We start from the raw sequence: 18,304 nt of genomic DNA on the forward strand, positions 1-18,304 counted from the left end.
AGTTCTGTTTCTGAATGGATGGAATCGACGCTCGTTTTATTAAAAAGCTTCGAAAGATGGCGTATCGGAGGTGAAATCGAACGACGTGGAGCGCCACCTCTGGCACGAGCGGCGAAAAAGAAGAAAAAAGGGCGAATCAGAGTTTGGGAAAAAAAGATTTTATGCTCCTGCAATATGCAAAAATTTATTCTAGCTTGTCATCATTAAACAAAGGATAAAGTTGACAAAATGATAATTGCGATCCCTGTTCTTAAATTCAACTTAACTTTTGAGGCCTTGGTTCTGAAGCCTGAGTTGAAAACCTGAGTCGGGAGTTTAAAAAAACTTTCATCTCCTCAATATATTCAATCTTTTTTGAAGCTTGAGGGAAGCGGTTTCGCGGCTTGGATTATAAAGAAGCCGCTACGCGGCTTTTCATCATTGCAATTTTATGTCTTGACTCAGGTCTTGTTCAAAAAGTATTGCATAAAGAAAATTGATGTCTTATTATTTTGACAAGTATAAAACATCATATATGCCAGATCTTGAGCTGTAAACATGTATATTTCTCGGAATTGCCCAATTAGGCCGTAAAAACTCGCTTACCGCTGCCGGATGGACTTGGCTTATCGAAGTGGAACTCATCGTGGTTGGCCTCCTTCCCATCCTCATGTACATTTGCCTCAATTACACGACTTTTGCACCTTATGTTTTTCTTGCTTATTTTTCAGTCAACCTTGAATTTCTTCTCCCAGCAATTTTACAGAAAGAAAAATAAAAAATATAAAAATGACAAATTGAAGCTTATTTTTCGATCTTCAAAATCTTCTTTGAACATTTTTTGGTCGCCGAAATTCGCGGTACTTATCGACAATGAACTTTTTTCGGCGCTGATAAGGGCCGATAAGTCATTTTATGTTCCACAGGTGCGCCGTTCTGAAATCACGCTCTAGAATCAAACAAATTGCTATTCGTTTTGTTCCCACGGAAATTCGCCAATTTCGCGAAGAAGCCAAATTGGGGCCATAAAATTTGGAAAACACGCGACTTGAATTATTGAAATAAAAAAGATAGAACTCGGATACTCGAGATGAGATAAGGAGCGGCGGAGATAAAAAATTGAGAGGGCAAGTAATTAAATTATATATAATAAATGAGGAAGTATCTTGGCCGGGCCGAGTTTTATGTAATTTTGAGGAGGAGTGAAATGAAATCGAATACAGATCAATATGGACTTGGAAATTTATATCAACAAATATTTGGAAAGGTCGCTCTTGAAGGGTTTTCGGGCTGACTCCCTTAATTTATTTTTATGTGAATCATAAGAAAATTTTTAAACGTACATTTGTTTACTCTCTATCTTTCTGTATGGGCCCCCTTGTTCGTCTTTTGGTCACGTAGCCTTACTCTTGAATGACCGAATATAAATTATATTATATAATCCGTTTCAAATAAAAAAGGGGCTTTTTCAAACCGATAAACGAGGGGACACATTCAAAAACTTTGAGGACGAAAAAGGGCACCCGATTTTAAAAAGAAACATGAAGAAAAAAGGTTTCATTCTTTTTGAAAATTAATACAGTAAGCATCCATCAGCTATCAGATCTCCAGTCTATAAACGCTTCAAAACATATGACCCGAAATAATACCCTCGATTATCCCCAACCCAGAACCTTAAACTTCCTCTTCATTGGTCCCTTACGTAACCAGACCCCTGTAATTGCCTGTAACTCCTCCTTCCGAGCTTGTAATGTAAGCTGCGCAATTGACGTCGAGATCTTGAGTTCAGATAGCCTCATGGTCTCTTTGTAAAATCAGAAGAAAGCTGAAACGGTTGAACTGGCGACGTCAAATTTCGACTTCGATTTCGGAAAGTGATACGGCGCGTGAGGGCCATAGACTTGTTAAATTGAAATAATACTGACGTTGCAGCAAAAAGACGTCAATGTACTGTAATCAGTAGAATTGCTTCACGAATTACGATCTTCGATTTCGCCTCACATGTTTCTGAAAGGAAATACAGGGAAAGGGGATAAAGTTCAACATACTATGAAGTTTAAATTGAGTTCAAAGATGGCTGTAAATTACAGCCTGTAATTAAACGAAGATTAATCGCAGCAGAGTCAGAGAAAGATGCCTCTCTACAGAATACTTCAAAAAAAATGCTCTCGCGCTTTTCTCAACCTCTATCCGGCTGTTTGTCACGTGAGCAGGGATAACAAATCAGACAAGTTCTATTCCGGAAATCCCCTCGCAAACAATTTCCTGGCCTGGGCGAGCGAGGTCACACTATTCAATTTCGCGCTCGAGTGGAGAAACCAACACCCATTGCTACTCCGGCTCGTGCTCAGCTTCGGACTCCCTTATCGCCAAAAATATACAAAAAACGAAGTAAACAAAACAGTCGAATTTCTCTAAAAAGAACAAACTCAATAAACTATTGTTGATTTGCGATAAGAGCAGCGCGTGGCTACTCGCTCATTAATAAACCCGTAATCTACAAATTCAAAGAACCAAAGCTTCTGTTTGCGCCTCTGTCTGCAAGACATCGTCTCTGTCTGGCAGACAAATATGGGATCGGCAACCTGTCTTTAAATCCTGAGTCAGGGTCTTAAAAAGCCGCCTTTCATAAAATCGATTTCAGACCCTGACTCAGGTTTTCTAAACAGGCTGCCGATCTCAGCTGTCTGGCAGACAGTCTAACAGTCGCAAACCTCGACTTTTCGATGGTTTATTTTGACGAAAATTCTAAGCTCGATGATATTTTTGATTCGATTCTTACTTTGGAATTCACCAACTTGAGCTCTTTTTCTTGATTTTTAGAAGATATTTTTTGAATATTAGATTTCCGGTCGGCCGAGCTTCCGGTCGAGTTTTGAAGTGCGAGTGCCTAATCATGGAATATGGGAGTTGAAGGGTGAAACGGAAATCGTTTGAAGGCGACACTTATCTGCTCTTTGATCACGCAAATGATAATTAATTCTGAATTAGCAAAACTTTGGGGAGGGGAAAATGACCTTGATTTTCGAAAATACAAAAAGGAATCAAGCTTTCTTTCTTGGCTCGAAAATCTGCTTAGAAAACCTTTTGTCAAAATATTTTCAGGTGGCTTCAAGCCAATGGTGAGACCCTGTCTGAAAACCCTGACTCAGGTTTTTACACAGATTTTTGAGCTCAAGATCTTTCATATTTTGTCTTGATGAAATTTCGTTCAATTATATTTTTCAAAGAAAAACAAAAGGAAAAGTTATTTGCCGATTAATATCTCCGTCTTGACATGCCTTCTTTACCAAAAACACGGGTCGCGAGTCGGGACAAAGCAGGCACGCGCAATGGCGGATTCTTCCTTCCGTTGAGTTTGCGTTTCATGTCCGCTCTTCGTCGGATTGTGTTCAAAACAATCGGAACTAATTGAAGCCGCTCGTGTGGATCGAGCAGTTCCTTCCGCTCCGAGATATTATATGTTTCTTCCATGGAGATTAGATACCATCATCTTTCCACGACAATTTTATATGTAGTTATTCTTATATAAAGCGATATTTTTGTTTTGATGAATTTTGGGTAAGAATCTAACGACCTGAATAAAAACCTAAGTGAGGGTCCTAAAAAAGTTCAATTTTAAAATACCAAAATGATCCCTAAGAACATTTCTACACGGCTTTACATATTCTTAATCCTGAGTCAGGATTCCATCCGGACTTGGCAGCCTGAGTCAGGTCATAATAAGCGACAGTTCTGAAAATTTCACGAATGGCACGAAGACATGTTTCTTTTTGTCAAATTTTTAGCAAAATCATGACATTCGTGACATTAGTGACATTCTTGACATTTTCAATACTGACCAACATAAGCATTGAATCCGAAAGACGTTTCAATACCTGACTCCGGTTCAAAATACAGGTTGTCGAGCCTAGGTTTCATAACAGGGTGTTAAACACAGATAATGTTCAGTAAAGAACCTGGGCCATTGACTGTCAGCATTACTGGATCTAAACTCGAGTTGACATTTTCAATTTTTCATTTTATGATCGACAGTTTTGACAGATTTCGCGGCGTCTTGTCAATTCTCCGCTGTCAAAAGAACCTTCAACGAAAGCTGAATTATAAATGCTTTCCATTCCTTTTCTCATATAAGTAAGACTGTCATTTTCGTTGTTATTTCGAGAGAAAATGTTTCATTTGAAGCTTCTGGCTATTTTCGCGGCTGTTTCTTTCGCTCAATTTTCTTCCAGCGCGACAATTCCCTTTCCGATTCCCAGACCGCCGCTCGAAGAAAATCATTCTTCTGACGATTTGTTTTCAACCTTGTTTGGTTTGTGCTCAATTTTTGAACGACTAAGTCTCTTTTTTAGACAAAGGAGCGAGAGATGATTACAGCAGAAATGCGAAGTTTCGACAAATTTTCCGACAGACTTAAAAAATAAACATTTTGAAAACTACGCTTATTTATTTTGAAGCATTTTTATGGCACGATTTTTGAAGAAAAGCAGTTTGAAAAATGATTCTAGAGCTCGTCATGATGGAGAAGGGAGCTTCCCCAGTGAGTAGCAGGCGATTCAATGAAGGCATCATAAGCTTTCGTCCGTTTTTCTTCATAATAAACTTAGGTTGACCGCGGTTACCCAAGGTTTTGATTGATCTAACGGTTAGATTCTAACCGAGGTTTAAAATGGTTGAATCTTTTAAAATTATTCCTTATTTACCACAAGTGTATCCTTTTATGAGAAAACCGCGGTTCACCACGATAAAACGACAGCATTTTTTATAAACCGTGGTTAACCGCGGTTAACTATCATCGCTTACTGATAAACGAGAAGAGTTGAAATCGAAGAAATACGGTTCCTTTTAAAACTTCTTGTTTGGAAAGCGTGCTCGATCCGTCACGGTCGGCAGTTGCGATCAGATAATCTGCCTCAGATTGTATCACATCGAAGTCCTAAAGCTACGAATTATCATTCCTCGAGAATTATTACCGGCGGATTCATCCAGAGCATCACTTCGGCCATGTTCAAAAATCCGTCGCCATTAATGTCTCTTTCTTCGTTGAAAATGCGCTTTTCATTTTCGATCCAATCATCGTCGATTCCCGGCGCTTTCCAAGTGTTTGGTTCTTCGTCGAACTCGTCGTCGCCCATCGGAAGAATCGTCTCTTCTTCTTGATCTGGTTCGTCAGAGAACGATCTCGCTCCGATGTCGCCAAGATATTCTTCTAGATCGATGTACCCATCGCTGTTTTTATCAAGATCTTCCAAGGTTTCCAAAGCGATCACTTCCATCATCTCCATGTGTCCCGTAGGATGGAGATAATGGGCGAATTCGTTTCGGGAGAGATGGCGATCTTCGTTTCTGAAAAAAGGACGATCATCAATACCCTCATTTTCGAACAACTAGAATGATTCTTTTTCCCGAAGAGTTATCTTTTGAATCAGCTAAAAAAGCTACGTACGTGTCAGCAGCGTTGAATCTTCGTAAATCCTTCTTTTTCTGGTACATAGCTGTCGCTGCATTTAATGAGGGATCTTTGTAAATTCGCTCTGTTTTGATTTTGATAAAAATTGAGCTTTTCATTTTTCATCTGTTTTCAGCAACAAAGAACCGATAAAATCATTCCTGGGTTATACTTCGCCTCCTTGAACTCCTCCATCGAGACCATCCCGTCTTTGTCCAAGTCCATTTGTTCCATCTTCGCATCCGTGTCCTCAAACACAAATCTGTTCTCGACGTATCTCATCCACTGCTGCAACTCGTCCTCGTCAACTTCCTCATTTTCATCGGCGTCCATTTTCTTGAAGATTTCTTCCAAACTGAAGAGCTTTTCTTCCTGCGTCATTTTTTGAAACTCTCGCGATTGGTTTTGGTCGAGGATTCCGTCGACGTGGGAATTAAAGGATTCGCTGGTAGGATCATTTGTGGGTGTTTGAAGATGACTGGTTCCTCGGGCCAGGATTTGGAATGGAAAAGAAAGCGCTAGAAATTGAAGACATGAGAAAGTCTCTTCCTTGATTTCAAAAGGGATCGAAGACCTGAGTCAAAAACCTGAGTCGGGGCCCTGAAAAATAAAAGCGGCTTCTTATAACAGCTTCAAAAATATTCTTTGACTTTATATTTGCGCTACGAAAAATCCTCATTTTCGAAATAACAATTACCGATGTTCCTCATTTTCTTTCTCTTTTTTCTCCTTTTGTAGTCCTTTTTTCTCTAACGCCGGAGAAAACAAACAATTAACAACCTGAGCCCTCGTCAACTGACTCTCTCTGACTCAAATTTTTTAGCACTTTTTTGAGAAAAGCTATTTTTTATTTCAGAAATATAGAATTTTAGACAGTTGGCAAGGACATGGCTGGAGTTTCCACGCTCTTTTTCGGCGGAATGGGCTCTTCGAATTGAAATTGAAAAACGACAGAAAACAAATTCTAGTAAAAAAGGATAAGAAAAGACGGCCAATCTATTTGAAGATAAACTTCGGGTCCATGAACATTTTATGGTCCATGATAAAGTCATGAATGGTTAGGCCCTCGACCCCGATCGCCTCGGAATGGAGCTTCAAATTCGCGCGTTTTTCAATTTTTCCTTCAGCGTCTTCCGGTTGGCTCTTGCACATCATCAGCGCTTGAAGATATTCGGAAAATCTCTCTCGCCGGGCTGAACAATTGTTCGAATTGCGAGAACAGAAAAAAAGCTTACTCATCCAGGGATTTGAGCTGTTGCGGCTTCGATTAATGAGCGGATCTTCTTCTGAAAAATATAAGAATAAAAAATCAATTGCTTCTTCAGAAACCTGACTCAAGGAACTTGAGGCAGGATCAAGTCGTTCAAGAACCCTAAGTCAGATTTTCGTCACAGTTTTTCCATCGAAAGAAAAGAGACTCACGCTCATTGTCGATGCAAAAAGTCATTATCTGCCCCACCGCTTCTGAAATCTTGAGTCTTTTCATGTTGAGCAGGTTCATCTCCATTTCGATGATTTTTCTTCCTTCTTCGATGACTTCTCTTTTGAGCTCCTCGAAGCAGCGGCCGTCGGGCTTGATCAGTGTCGTTTTCTCAAACAGCATTTTCGCTCTGATTCGCCGATCTGCTTGCTTAAAATCACATTTTCAACTTTGAAGAGGTGACCAGCCGGGCTCGCAAATCTGTGTTGCTAAAGGAATTCGAAGAATAGCCGCGTAGCGGCTCTTTTAAAATCCAAGCCGCATAGTGGCTTCACCGAGATCGGGAACCCAAAACAAGTTCAAAAATCCGGCCACAATAAAAAAAATCCCGCATACCTCGAATCTCGGATCCAGCATGGTCTTGACAACTGGCTCTCGAAGACAAACTTGTCCATCCAAGTTCTCTAGAATGAGTTCTTGCGATCCCTCGCGCTTAAGAAGCTCTTTTTTACCTGGATCCATGGCGAGTGCTTCTTTACTCAAAGATTATATACGCTGCGGCGATTTAATGACGGGGAAAGGGGCACAAATGACGAGAATTGATCGCTAGAAAAAGGATCAGCGCGCGAATTTCAGCACTGCGCTGGGGAAAATTAAATCGATCAAAGGGTTTTTTATCTATTAAATCATTTTTCGAATTCCTTTATTTGATCAAATGAAATAATTGGCTTTTCATGCTCGGATCTTCCGCTTTCTTCTTGATGGTAAATTTCCTCCTTGATTTCTTTTGAGCTTATGCTCTTTTTCAAGACCTGAGTCAATGTCTCCGGCTGAACTATCAATCAGTGTAAAAATGATTTATTTCGAACAACAAAAACAACAAGGATAGTCTAACCAGACAAATCAAGAAATGTCTTTCGAAATCAAAATGGATGACAAGAAAACTTGAATACTGTTCAAGCCTCGATCCTCCATATTCACTTATTCCAGTTCCAACCGTCTTGACTGCGGAAGAGCAATGACTTTCGAGAAGACGATATCTTTAAGCCGACTCCGGTCTCAGTTTAAACGTACCCCATGTGATTTTCCTGCAGCAAAAACAGGATTTGCAAGCGACATTCGACCAAGCGACATCGACGTCTTCCACGCTGCAGCAAAGCGCTTTGCTTCAATGCACATCATCAGTGAAGAAGAGAGTCAAAGGCCGATCAAGACCTGCTACCACGCCTGGCCCTGGAACACGAAAGCGATCAGATCGCACTACAAAACAGCTACTTATCCCGAAAAATTGATCAAAATTTATGTTCAGTGGGGCACAATCTCGACGCCAACGACGGAAGAATTTTCATCCCTCAGAAGGCACATCGATAGAGGAAAGACTGCTGCTGGTTGACAACGACAACTCAGAATTCGGCACTAGAGCCTTCGACGTCGCCTATAACATTATTCGCTTCTACGAAAAAATCAACTTAGATATTATCAAGGACTTCTTGAACATTCACTTGCGGGAGAAAATAAAACCAGCGGATAACGCAAATTTTCGATCGAAGCTTTAACCAAGCAGTGCACGGACTCGAATTCCTTCTAGAGCTAGAGCAAGAAATGACAAGCGTCTGGCCATATAATTTCATGGAGCAATCCGAGTTCTACCGCTCAATCGGCGTCGACGAGGAGGATTTCTGCAACTAAGTGTTCGACGTGATACGAGCAATGCTGGACGAATGCGCGAATGGGAAAGCAAGCTCCCCCTAGACCGGCCGATAAAGCGAGTTTCCAAAACGCAAGCCGCCAGCGAAATGAGAATTCAATTTTGTTTTAATTGCAGAAACAAAAATTCAGTCTTGAAAACTTCGTTTATAAGTAATTAAGAAGCAGAGAGAACTCTTTGAATATTTCTTTCAGAACTGCTATCACGGAACTTTGAATAGACTCCACTATTTGAGTTCGCAAAAAGGATAAATTCAAACTTTGAATTTCAAAGTTTTGAAACTGCATTTTTGTAAGAAAATTTGCGAACTGTCCTACTGCTTCCGGGCAAAATCCATCTTTTGTGCTCCTGGCGAGGCGAATTTCCGCTGGAAGGCCTAAATCAGCAAAAACGCTTCGCACTTTCGCACCAAATCGCTTAATCATCTGCTCGACTTCCTGGTCCGTGGGAATATGCACGGGCAGCGCGGGTCGGTCGTCTTGACTGGTCCTGCCGGCGTTATAAATCAGCAAGCCATCGTTGCCTTCAGAGCAGTGGAGTTTCTTCGCTCGTCGCTTTTGAAACTCTTCGTGCAGTTCTATTGGGGCTGCTCTCCTAGCTGCTTTCCTTACATATCGGCTTTCTTTACTTTCTTCAATAATGACTGCATCTACCCGCAGAAAAAGACGCTCCAATGGTGACCAAATCAGATCAAGAAAGGAAATCTGAAAATTTTGAATAAATTGACAATTCTCCTCGGCGCAGTAGGTCGCGTCAGAAGTGAAGTAATCCCACGACCAGCTCACGGCAAGCCTGGTCTTTCCCTTTTCGATGATTCCTTCCGCAAAGCCGACGGAAAGCTCTCTTCTGCCGTCTTCAAGTTGATCGGCCCAGGGAGGATGCAGCCAGTTTATTTCCTTCAAGTGGCTGGCGCAGACGAGCGGGAGGATCCAGTACTCGATCGAGGTCATTTCTCGCATCTTTTCTGCGTTTGAAATGTGCTCCATTGAGAAGCTGATCGGCGCACTTTTCTTTGGTTGTTTCAGCTTCAGAAGTAGCTCCTAGAATAGCGTCAACCACGTTCCAGAGATCAGGATGCGAGTCGTAGTGGATCATTTGAAGCCTCTTTGCCCCTAATCGACATCGACGGCGAAATCCGCCGAAAGGGCCGAAACTGGCACAAACTTCTCAACAAGAAGTGAATCTCAGCCAAGAACCTCTCCATTTCCTCCGCTTAAAATATCTGGCAGACCAAGAAACCGATGCAACTCTGAAATTCGAACAAACAGCATGCAGCTTTTTCTGTCCTGGCAAATTTTTTACTTTTCAAAGAAATTTCGGAAAAGCCGCTTTGCAGCTTCATTTTTGACAAAATCGCAGTTCAACTATGAATTTAAACTGTTTCAGAACCTGACTCGGGAATTTTTGCTTTTTCCGGAAAAGCGAAAGTTTGGAAAAAGAAAACTATATTTTTTACGCCAAGTCCTTTTTTCCAGTCACCCATTATCTCCTTTTTACGAAAAAAAGGCCGGGCGACATTTTAGTCGGAGCGAAAGAAACAGCCGCAAAAATAGCCAAAAGCTTCAAATAAAACATTTTCTCTCGAAATAAAAAGCCAATTCTAGCGGCTGAAAATCCTCCTTTTTCTCCGAGAAGTGACAGGAGTGGGATTCGAACCCACGTCCCGGAGAAATTCCGCGCTCTGGCCGCTGAGCTACCCTGTTTGATCACTTCCGGTGAAAAAAGGGACTCTCTGCCGCTTGAATTCGGCTTTCTTTTTTTAGAATAACTGTGTCAGGGTCCTGATAAAGCTTTTTTGGAGCCTTTTTTCCGAAGGATTTTCCCCCAAATTTTTCAAAAAGCTCGTTCAAGAGATTGGGATCGTAGTGGATCATTTTGAAGCCTTCCAGAGCCAGTTTTCCGCGCGCAAGCAGCCGCTGGATAAAGTAGAGACATTAAGACTGCTAATCGACTTCTCTCAATTCCACATTTGGCATTCTAAAAACGATAATTTTCAAAAACTTTCTCAAAAGTTCATTCTTCGTTCATTTCCGCTTCTTTTTCAGAACCGTCAGTTGACTTGCTTTTCTCTGCTTCCGAAAGCTAAAATTTATCAATTTTGGACGACTAGAAAATCAGTTCATTACTGTACCTTGACAGGGCAGTCAGGAAGTTCCAAATGGCAGTGCGTTTCCTGAACAACTTCCCACTCGTCGTCATCTTCGCCGAATTCTTCCTAATCTGGCATTTGTTTTCGCGCTTTTCGCCTGCTCAAATATTCTTCGATATATTTCTCTCCCTTTTTTCATCCTCTCTCTTTTCTATTTCTGCTTTCCCAGCGCTAGAATCGACCTACATTCAAGATTTTCAGAAATCTCGGTGATTCAAATCTTTCGCTCCGCGCGCGGACCAATCAGCGCGCGCGGAGATTTCAAAGGCGAGAAAAAGAGAAAAGGCGAAAAATGGTGCGAAGGGATGAAAATGAAGAATACAGAGAAGGAGAGAACAAGAAATATAAAGAAGGGGTTTTCTTCACTGATTATTTTTGATCTGCACTCGATTGAATGTGAAATTAGTCTTCGCAATCGTCGTCCGTTTTACCAGCCCGGTGGCAACCCAGCTGCTTTGACGCTCAAGCCCGATTCCTTCGAACCAGATGAAGTGGCGCACTACCAAACCTTTCCACCCGCCGCGCAGAGATTATTCTAGCGGTGAGAAATCTGGTCGTTTCGATGTGGTCTATTTCTCCGACGATTTTGGTTACTCCAAAGAGCTGCATGCAAAATGTGATTGTAAGAGGATACATTCGCGCCGCTCTGCCAGAACTATTCAACCTTGTTATAAAATTTCTTACGATAAAAGGCATTATCAACTTTGGCATCTTTGAGGACATACCCAGGCCGTTGGTTCTCAAAAACATTCCGCTGGAGAAACGAGAAACGATTGTTGTAATTGGAGCTGCACCATCAGGAATTTCTACAGCCAGACAGCTTTCTTTTGAAGATTCTAGAGGCGGGGAGAGGATAGGAGGACGAGTTCATGTTTGGGCACCTTAGGTTCGTTTGAGTGAAAAAGCTCACTTATCGTCCATTTTAAGGTAGCTGTAGGAGCAATGGTCATCAACGGCCGCCAAAACAACCCTATCATCACCATCAGTCGTCAAATCTACCACGATGTCCACATCCTCGGAAGCGAATGCGACCTTTTTGTCAAATCCGAATCGATTGCTCGTGGACCAGACTTGAGAATGGAGCATCATTTCAACACGATTTTCGATATTTTATCCGACTGGAGATTAGACCAGGGGTCTAAATATCAGCCGAAATCCTAGTGCGAAAGCGAAGCGAAAGCGAACCATTTTTTCAAATTTTTTGCGAAGCGAAAGCGAAGCGAATTCTTCGCCCATGTGCGAAGCGAAAGCGAAGCGAAATATCATTGAAAATTGCGAAAAAAAGCGAAAATTTTTTCGCTTGAATTGAAACGCATTCTCGGCAAGAATCTTTAGCAATCAGCCACTCAAAAGCAAAGATGATTTCAAAAACCTATTTTTGGAGCAGAAAATAACAAAAAAATCTGTTATTGTACTTTTTCAGCTCGTCAATATAAGCCGAATGCTGGGTCTAACTGTTGATAATTCCAAGTTAGTAACAAACTCGATAGCGGAGGTGACCGTTCGGGCATCGTGAAGTCGGGGAAAACGGACAATTTTCGGGCAAAATGTGTTCGGCCGGGCATTCTCAGCCCCTTAAATTTGGCCGGGCAAAAGCGGGCATTTTGGCAAGTTCGGCACTTTCGGGGAATTCAGCGCTTTCGGGCATTTCAGTCTAGCCCGCGCCGAGGAAAATTCTTAAATTTCGCATTCTTTACAACAATTTTTACTCTCTTGCTCCTCTTACTGAATCAAAAGCCTCTCGAAACTTATTTTTCAAACCCTTATCTATTGAAAATCCCATCACCAGGTCGACCGGGCATTCGGACGGTGCGACTCTTGGCCCTTCATTTCGGCCGGGCATTCGGATGGCCAATCGACGATTTCTTGCCCGAATGGTCACCCTTGCTCGATACTATCGAGTCGATAGGAGAGGAGATCATCTTCGATTCTAGATAAGCCCTGTTCATAAAGATCACTCTGATCATTCAAAAAATATTCTAGCATACTTACAAGCATACTAGCAAAAGGCTGGTGACAACGTGTATTCCGGGGATTTATTGAGAGTTAGACCCACCATTAGACTCGTCTTCAGAAGACTGAGAAAACTTGAATTTATAAGAGCATCAATAAATTATTGACAAAGATGCCCCTCTCCAACTCTTTGATAAAGAATCTTCCGAATAGCAAAGTCGCTTGATGTGCGAAAATCTATGCGAAAATTTGGGAATTTTTGCGAAGCGAAAGCGAAGCGAATTCTGCTCTCCAGTGCGAAGCGAAGCGAAAGCGAATTCGCTTCGCTTCGCATCGCTTCGCAATAAAGCGAATTCGCACTGCGAATTTAGACCCCTGATTAGACAAGAAAAAGGACATTCCACTCATCGACGCTCACAAAGAATACGTCAGCCAAAGCGCGGAAAGATACTCAAAAACAGAAATGAAACAGCTCGACTTCCACATCAACAACTTGGAATACGAGCCTTTCTAGCGTTTCAGCGCTCAATTGGGACCAGAACGAGCGTTTTCCGCAATTTGGCGGGGATCATGCGATCGTGACATACGGATTTTCTGATGTTTTGGAAGAATTGTCGAAACCGCTGAATACAGAGTTTGAAATTTTTCGGTTAACCGGTGGCGAGCATTGATCATTCTGGGGAAAAGGTGGTCGTCGAGACGACTCATGGGGAGAAAATTGAGGCGGATAGGATTGGATACAGATAAATAATAGATCTTGAAGCCGCAAGTGGCTGACCAATTTTGTAAAATAGCTTGAAATAAGACTTCTGTATCCATTTCAAAGATGCGTCGTGTCAATCCCACTCGCCCTCATGAAAAAGAAAACCATCAATTTCACCCCCGACTTATCTCAGCGAAAATGGCGCGCTGTAGAAAACATCGGCGCCGGCCTGATAGAAAAATGCCTCCTCCGCTTCGATTCAAAATGGTGGAGTTACAAGATCGGTGGCGCTGATTTCTTTGGCTCCATCAGCGTTTCTGGCTCCGACTCAGGCGTCGAAGCTGATGATGAACACGATACGTCGGGAATTTTTAATGTGTTCTACGATATCAATCGCCTGGGAGTGATCATTTTACGCTCATGTCGATCGCAGCTGGAGCTTCGCTTGATATTTATCATTCGATGAGTGATAAACAGCTCGTTTCCAGTGCGATAGCGACGCTTCAAGGCAAGAGTCAATTAACAAGCTCCTTTTTACTTGAATTTTCGCCATTTTGTGACTCTTAAAAAAGAAATCTTCAAAGAAAACACGAGCCCAGAGCCCCTGAGCTTCCACATTACACGCTGGGGAAAAGAAGAATACTCCCATATGAGTTATTCTTTTATCAAACTCGGTTCAACCGGAAAAGACTACGACAAAATGGCGGAACCAGCTTCCGATCGATTATTTTTCGCTGGAGAAGCCACCCATCGGTACGTTAAAGCGCATCTCTCTATAAAAAATGTTTGATAGTGTAGTAAAATGATCAGTAAAATGGTGTTTTACTGATGGACTGCGACATCGAGAAAGAAACTTATATATCCGAGTGTATTCCTCTTTTCCACCAGGTGAGTATAACTTTTGTTGCGCAGTTGTGATCTGAATTGTCAGGGCATTTCGCTGAAGCCAATGTTCCAAGTAGCGATGAGAACGGTAGAAGACTACTGCGAGCGGAACAATCTGGCCATCGCTGGCTACTACGAGTCGCCCGAAATCGTCAAGAGCGCCACGCCATCGCAGTACGCGGAGAAGGTCGGCGACAAGCTCCGGGAGCAATTCAAGGATGCCTTCCTTCTCCACAACATTTGGCAAGAAGACTCCAAGTTCGCCCTGAGACCGTTTGTCAAAGAGGTGCGAAATTTTATCGATTCTTCTAGAATCTGTGTTCATTGATTTGCATTTAGTCTGGAAAGTGGGTGTACTCTTCAAACAAGCTCAGCTTTGAGAACGAAAACGTTTTCAAGACCGTCGCTCAGCTGCATAAAGCCGACTTCTGCCTCGAACTTCAAGTAAGAACTTCTATTATTTTGCGCACGCATGGCCACTTCTAGGACTTTGACTGCTACCTCGATAACTTCACGAACGACTGGACAAACAGATCTCTGCAAGAAGTGATTATGCTTGTGGACGCGCAAACCGAGCACCAAGACGCTAGTATAAAGGCGAAATGACACGAATTGAACAATGGCGCTACTATTTCTACCCTTTCCTTCCCAAAATGTCTCACACCGAGCTTTACTTTCTTAGATTATTTCGAATTTGTGCAATCTTCAAACATGTTGTGTGCGCTCCGTTAATTCAATAGCGTCGCTAAACTGATTTCGCTTGTTCAGAAGATGTTGAACAGAACTCTCGCTCGACAGATCGTCTCCGTCAGAAACTTCCGATCTGGCTCTTTCCAGGTAATTCGCTTTAGAAAGAGGAGTTACTGATCTGCGCTTGTAGAACAAGTTCAACCAAGTCCCACTAAAGAAGGTCTACTGGGGCTCTGCCAAGCTCTCTGGTGAAGCTTTCCTCGCTGCCGGCGCCATTTTCTTCTTCTGGGCCTTTGATCGACTCGCTCGAGCTGACTTCCTTTACTCCAAGTTCCACATGTCTGCCTCTCACTTCCAGATGGGTACGCTTCGTGTTTGAGCTGGCACCAACTGACAAAATCGTTAAGATAACATCATCATCGTCGATGGCAAGTACCGATACATCCCCACCAAAATGCACCCCGCCGAGCACGAAAAGGATGTCTCCTACATGTCCAACTTCACCGAGTACGACTGGACCCCTACTGATGGCAAGGATGGCAAGGTCTCCGAGTCCTACGGCTCTTCCCGCGATGCACAAGAGAAATCCATTCCCATCTGTACTTTGAAAAATTTCCCAAATGCCATCGAGCATTGCCTTCAGGTACCTTTTGAGCCTATTTTGGTCAAAGTATGACCTTTTTTAGTGGGCGCGAGATAATTTTGAAGGACTCTTTACTGGACAGGCAGGCTCTGCGAAACAGTTCCTTTCCGATCCCGCCGACTTGTCGCAAAAACTGAGAAGCTGCCCGGCAACGAGCCAATCACCTCTGCTCAGGGAGTCGTTGAGTCAACTCGTTGACTTCCTCATCGACCAAAAACCAAATGACTTCAATGACTGCATCGAATGGGCGCGCCACAGATTCGAAGAGAACTACGTCACCACCATTCTCCAGCTTCTTCACCGCCCTCGTCGCCGGTCTAATCTCTGCCGAGCTTTACAAGATCGTCAACGGAATCGACGACATTGAAAAGTATCGAAATACGTTCATGAATCTCGCGATTCCAGCGTATTCCTTCTCCGAGCCCATGACTCCACCAAAGGTGAAACTGAAAGTATGGCTCTTTTATACAAAACAGTTTTAGAACACTTATTTTGGAGACCAGCACTGGACCCTCTGGGATCGATTTGACATCGACGGACGAAAAGAAAATGGCGGAGAGATGACAATTGGCGAGCTCCTCGACCATTTCAAGAATGATAGGAAGCTTGAGGTCCAGATGCTGAGCTCTGGAGTGACACTTCTCTACTCCTTCTTCCTCAACCCGCCGAAGAAGAAGCAGGACCGACTTGCCATGACTGTCAGGTAAGCTCTCTACACTTGTTACTGCAGCTAAATGCTCATTCTTTCTAGTGAGGCAGTGAAAACAGTCGACAAAAAAGAAATCGGCGCGCACGAGCGATACCTCGTGCTCGACGTCTGCTGTAATGACATGACAGAAGCCGAAGAAGATCAAGACGTTCCATATCTTCGCTATTGTTTCCGATAGTTCAAAGGTTGAATAAACCAATTGAAAAACATGAAAATTATAAACAGAAACTCCCTTTTTCGATTTTGTGCATTCATACCGCGCTTACTTGTTACTTCTGCACTTCTTCATGTAAAACACGGCCTGTTTAAATTTAGCTGCAATTTCCCAAGAAGATACATTGAAAAATTACACACCGTAGGCCATTTTTATCTTAGTACTATAAATCATTGATTTATGGAAGATATTTATGGAAGAAAATTGAAATAAAATATGGGAGAAAGGATCCCATATTATTTTCTTCAGACAGTGCGCTATCGGATTGAAAATGAAACTAAAACAGAGTGATGAATCCCCTTCGTCGGATGATAATTCGAGAGAGCGTGTCATTGACGAGGGTGAATCTTCAGAAATAGGTAAAATTAAAGCCAGTTGACGTATTTTCATGCAATTCCGCGTAGATATCCCCCCGCTGGAACGAGCTGCTGAGTTTTCGCAGCCTTCACCCCACTTCAAATCGCCGGAGAAGACTTCTAACAAATCATCCAACTCAAAGGTGGCCTCAAATCTTGATCCCGACGAGCCAAGTAAGCGATCAAATAAATATTGAAAATAAACTCGAATTATAGCGCCGATTCCCCAACGAAAGACAAGTTCTCCAAAGGAATCAACTGAGATTCCCCCTCGAATACCGTTAGCGGAGCTTCTCCAATCTCAGAAGAGCACCGATGGCCGGGAAACTCAGGAAACTCAACCTTCTCAACTGAGCCGATATGAGATGATGGAGCGAGCTGCTGAGTTTTCTCAAAGAACTAGTCAAGAAGAACTACTCAATGATCAGGTGCCTTCGGATCCAGAGATCTCCCTCTCCGTCAGCGGAGAACTTTTCGATAATGAGGTGCCTTCGGATCCAGAGATCTCCCTCTCCGTCAGCGGAGAACTTTTCAATGAGGAGCTGCAGCCAATGGATACTACGGAGATTTCCCAGCAAGAAGAAAAGAAAGCGAACTCCTCTCAAGGCTCCTCCGTCTATGAAACGCCTGAAAAGAGTCTACCGAAAACGCCGAGTAAGGCTGATCAATCAGCACCCGCAACACCTCCTCAGCCCTCGAGAAAGCTTCGGCGAAGCCTCTTCAATGAAAATCAGGAAGAAGAACCGATGGATTCCCCGGAGATAATCATGGCGTCCTCAGGAGACACGACGGTGAGATCAAAAAAGGTCGAAGATTCCTGGTCGCAGGTTTCTGGAGAGACGCTACGAGAGACTGAAGGGAGAAAAAGGAGAACTCACGATGCGCTGAACTTATGCGCCGGGAAGTCTCAAGAAGAAAGAAAGAAGAAGTCACAAGAAGGGATAAACCAGACCCAGCGAGTGGGCGATCTTTTAAACCACACAGCGCTTGCTCTCGACTCACAACAGTCAACCCAAGCAACTCAAGCTCGACAAGAGTCAACATCAGCAACTCAACTTCAACCTCAAGAAGAGTCACAAGGGACTAATGAAAAATATTTTACGCCTCCCACTTCTCCAACCTTGGAGAAAGCCTCAGCCACGCAGAAGACTTTCGACGAGGATTTAGATGACGATTACTTTGCGAAGCTCAAATCGCCGAAAATTAACAAGCAAGCAGATCAGGCTAAACAGCAAAAAAGAGTTAACAGAAAAATGCCGAGATCGAGAGCAAAACCAACGCGTGATGAGGTCAAAGAATCGGTGGCTAAAGCCTGTCGAAAATTACAAGCTGGCGGTATTAGTGGACGTCTGGAATTCGCGAGGGCTTTTATTTTAAGAAGAAACCGAGCACGAGATTCGAGCGATCCCTTGAATCGAGAACTCGAAAATGCGACTTCTTGGGAGC

General features: G+C 42.8%; 5 protein-coding genes and 1 long non-coding RNA gene across 6 annotated transcripts; 4 read left to right on the forward strand and 2 right to left on the reverse strand.

Moving 5' to 3' along the window:
* Positions 1-4,344: 4,344 nt before the first annotated feature.
* Positions 4,345-6,215, reverse strand: LOC145697904 (calumenin-B-like). The gene is made up of 5 exons (XM_081775112.1): positions 6,126-6,215; positions 5,576-5,946; positions 5,426-5,511; positions 4,953-5,325; positions 4,345-4,915 (listed from the first exon to the last, which is right to left on the reverse strand). The coding sequence occupies exons 1-5, from the start codon at positions 6,136-6,138 to the stop codon at positions 4,772-4,774; spliced, it is 987 nt and encodes a 328-aa protein (XP_081631238.1). The 5' UTR covers positions 6,139-6,215; the 3' UTR covers positions 4,345-4,771.
* Positions 6,216-6,424: 209 nt separating this feature from the next.
* Positions 6,425-7,422, reverse strand: LOC145697905 (uncharacterized). The gene is made up of 5 exons (XM_081775113.1): positions 7,361-7,422; positions 7,245-7,312; positions 6,851-7,058; positions 6,664-6,714; positions 6,425-6,621 (listed from the first exon to the last, which is right to left on the reverse strand). Exons 1-5 carry the CDS (start codon positions 7,368-7,370, stop codon positions 6,425-6,427), a joined length of 534 nt encoding a protein of 177 aa, XP_081631239.1. The 5' UTR covers positions 7,371-7,422.
* A 3,573-nt stretch (positions 7,423-10,995) lies between these two features.
* LOC145699314 (uncharacterized) lies at positions 10,996-11,839 on the forward strand. The gene is made up of 2 exons (XR_014133997.1): positions 10,996-11,591; positions 11,633-11,839. It is a non-coding gene; the product is annotated as an uncharacterized LOC145699314 (long non-coding RNA).
* A 2,102-nt stretch (positions 11,840-13,941) lies between these two features.
* LOC145699021 (ER membrane protein complex subunit 8-like) lies at positions 13,942-14,964 on the forward strand. Its single transcript, XM_081776271.1, has 5 exons — positions 13,942-14,114; positions 14,155-14,249; positions 14,293-14,532; positions 14,586-14,690; positions 14,733-14,964. The coding sequence occupies exons 2-5, from the start codon at positions 14,190-14,192 to the stop codon at positions 14,850-14,852; spliced, it is 525 nt and encodes a 174-aa protein (XP_081632397.1). The 5' UTR covers positions 13,942-14,114; positions 14,155-14,189; the 3' UTR covers positions 14,853-14,964.
* A 52-nt stretch (positions 14,965-15,016) lies between these two features.
* Positions 15,017-15,961, forward strand: LOC145696416 (uncharacterized). The gene is made up of 4 exons (XM_081773447.1): positions 15,017-15,083; positions 15,127-15,298; positions 15,344-15,579; positions 15,623-15,961. The coding sequence occupies exons 1-4, from the start codon at positions 15,018-15,020 to the stop codon at positions 15,944-15,946; spliced, it is 798 nt and encodes a 265-aa protein (XP_081629573.1). The 5' UTR covers position 15,017; the 3' UTR covers positions 15,947-15,961.
* A 4-nt stretch (positions 15,962-15,965) lies between these two features.
* On the forward strand, positions 15,966-16,466 carry LOC145697906 (ubiquitin-like modifier-activating enzyme 1). The gene is made up of 3 exons (XM_081775114.1): positions 15,966-16,019; positions 16,062-16,282; positions 16,331-16,466. The coding sequence occupies exons 1-3, from the start codon at positions 15,966-15,968 to the stop codon at positions 16,464-16,466; spliced, it is 411 nt and encodes a 136-aa protein (XP_081631240.1).
* The last annotated feature ends 1,838 nt before the right edge of the window (positions 16,467-18,304 follow it).

The sequence above is a fragment of the Oikopleura dioica genome, chromosome 2 (genome assembly GCF_907165135.1).
Source record: "Oikopleura dioica chromosome 2, OKI2018_I68_1.0, whole genome shotgun sequence".
Lineage (NCBI taxonomy): Eukaryota > Metazoa > Chordata > Appendicularia > Copelata > Oikopleuridae > Oikopleura > Oikopleura dioica.

Bases quoted from the DNA above. Each gene is read 5' to 3' on its own strand.
- LOC145697906 (XM_081775114.1), top strand. From the start codon at position 15,966: ATGAATCTCGCGATTCCAGCGTATTCCTTCTCCGAGCCCATGACTCCA. The intron at 16,020-16,061 runs GTGAAACTGAAA...AAACAGTTTTAG, and splicing joins AGCCCATGACTCCACCAAAG to AACACTTATTTTGGAGACCA. The intron at 16,283-16,330 runs GTAAGCTCTCTA...CATTCTTTCTAG, and splicing joins CGACTTGCCATGACTGTCAG to TGAGGCAGTGAAAACAGTCG.
- LOC145697905 (XM_081775113.1), bottom strand. The intron at 6,715-6,850 runs GTGAGTCTCTTT...TATATTTTTCAG, and splicing joins TTTTTGCATCGACAATGAGC to AAGAAGATCCGCTCATTAAT. The intron at 6,622-6,663 runs GTAAGCTTTTTT...ACAATTGTTCAG, and splicing joins CAGCTCAAATCCCTGGATGA to CCCGGCGAGAGAGATTTTCC.
- LOC145697904 (XM_081775112.1), bottom strand. The intron at 5,512-5,575 runs GTTCTTTGTTGC...ATCAAAACAGAG, and splicing joins ACCCAGGAATGATTTTATCG to CGAATTTACAAAGATCCCTC. The intron at 4,916-4,952 runs GTAATAATTCTC...TCGTAGCTTTAG, and splicing joins TGCTCTGGATGAATCCGCCG to GACTTCGATGTGATACAATC.
- LOC145696416 (XM_081773447.1), top strand. From the start codon at position 15,018: ATGTTGAACAGAACTCTCGCTCGACAGATCGTCTCCGTCAGAAACTTC. The intron at 15,299-15,343 runs GTACGCTTCGTG...AAAATCGTTAAG, and splicing joins TGCCTCTCACTTCCAGATGG to ATAACATCATCATCGTCGAT. The intron at 15,580-15,622 runs GTACCTTTTGAG...GACCTTTTTTAG, and splicing joins CCATCGAGCATTGCCTTCAG to TGGGCGCGAGATAATTTTGA.
- LOC145699021 (XM_081776271.1), top strand. From the start codon at position 14,190: ATGGACTGCGACATCGAGAAAGAAACTTATATATCCGAGTGTATTCCT. The intron at 14,250-14,292 runs GTGAGTATAACT...CTGAATTGTCAG, and splicing joins GTATTCCTCTTTTCCACCAG to GGCATTTCGCTGAAGCCAAT. The intron at 14,691-14,732 runs GTAAGAACTTCT...GGCCACTTCTAG, and splicing joins ACTTCTGCCTCGAACTTCAA to GACTTTGACTGCTACCTCGA.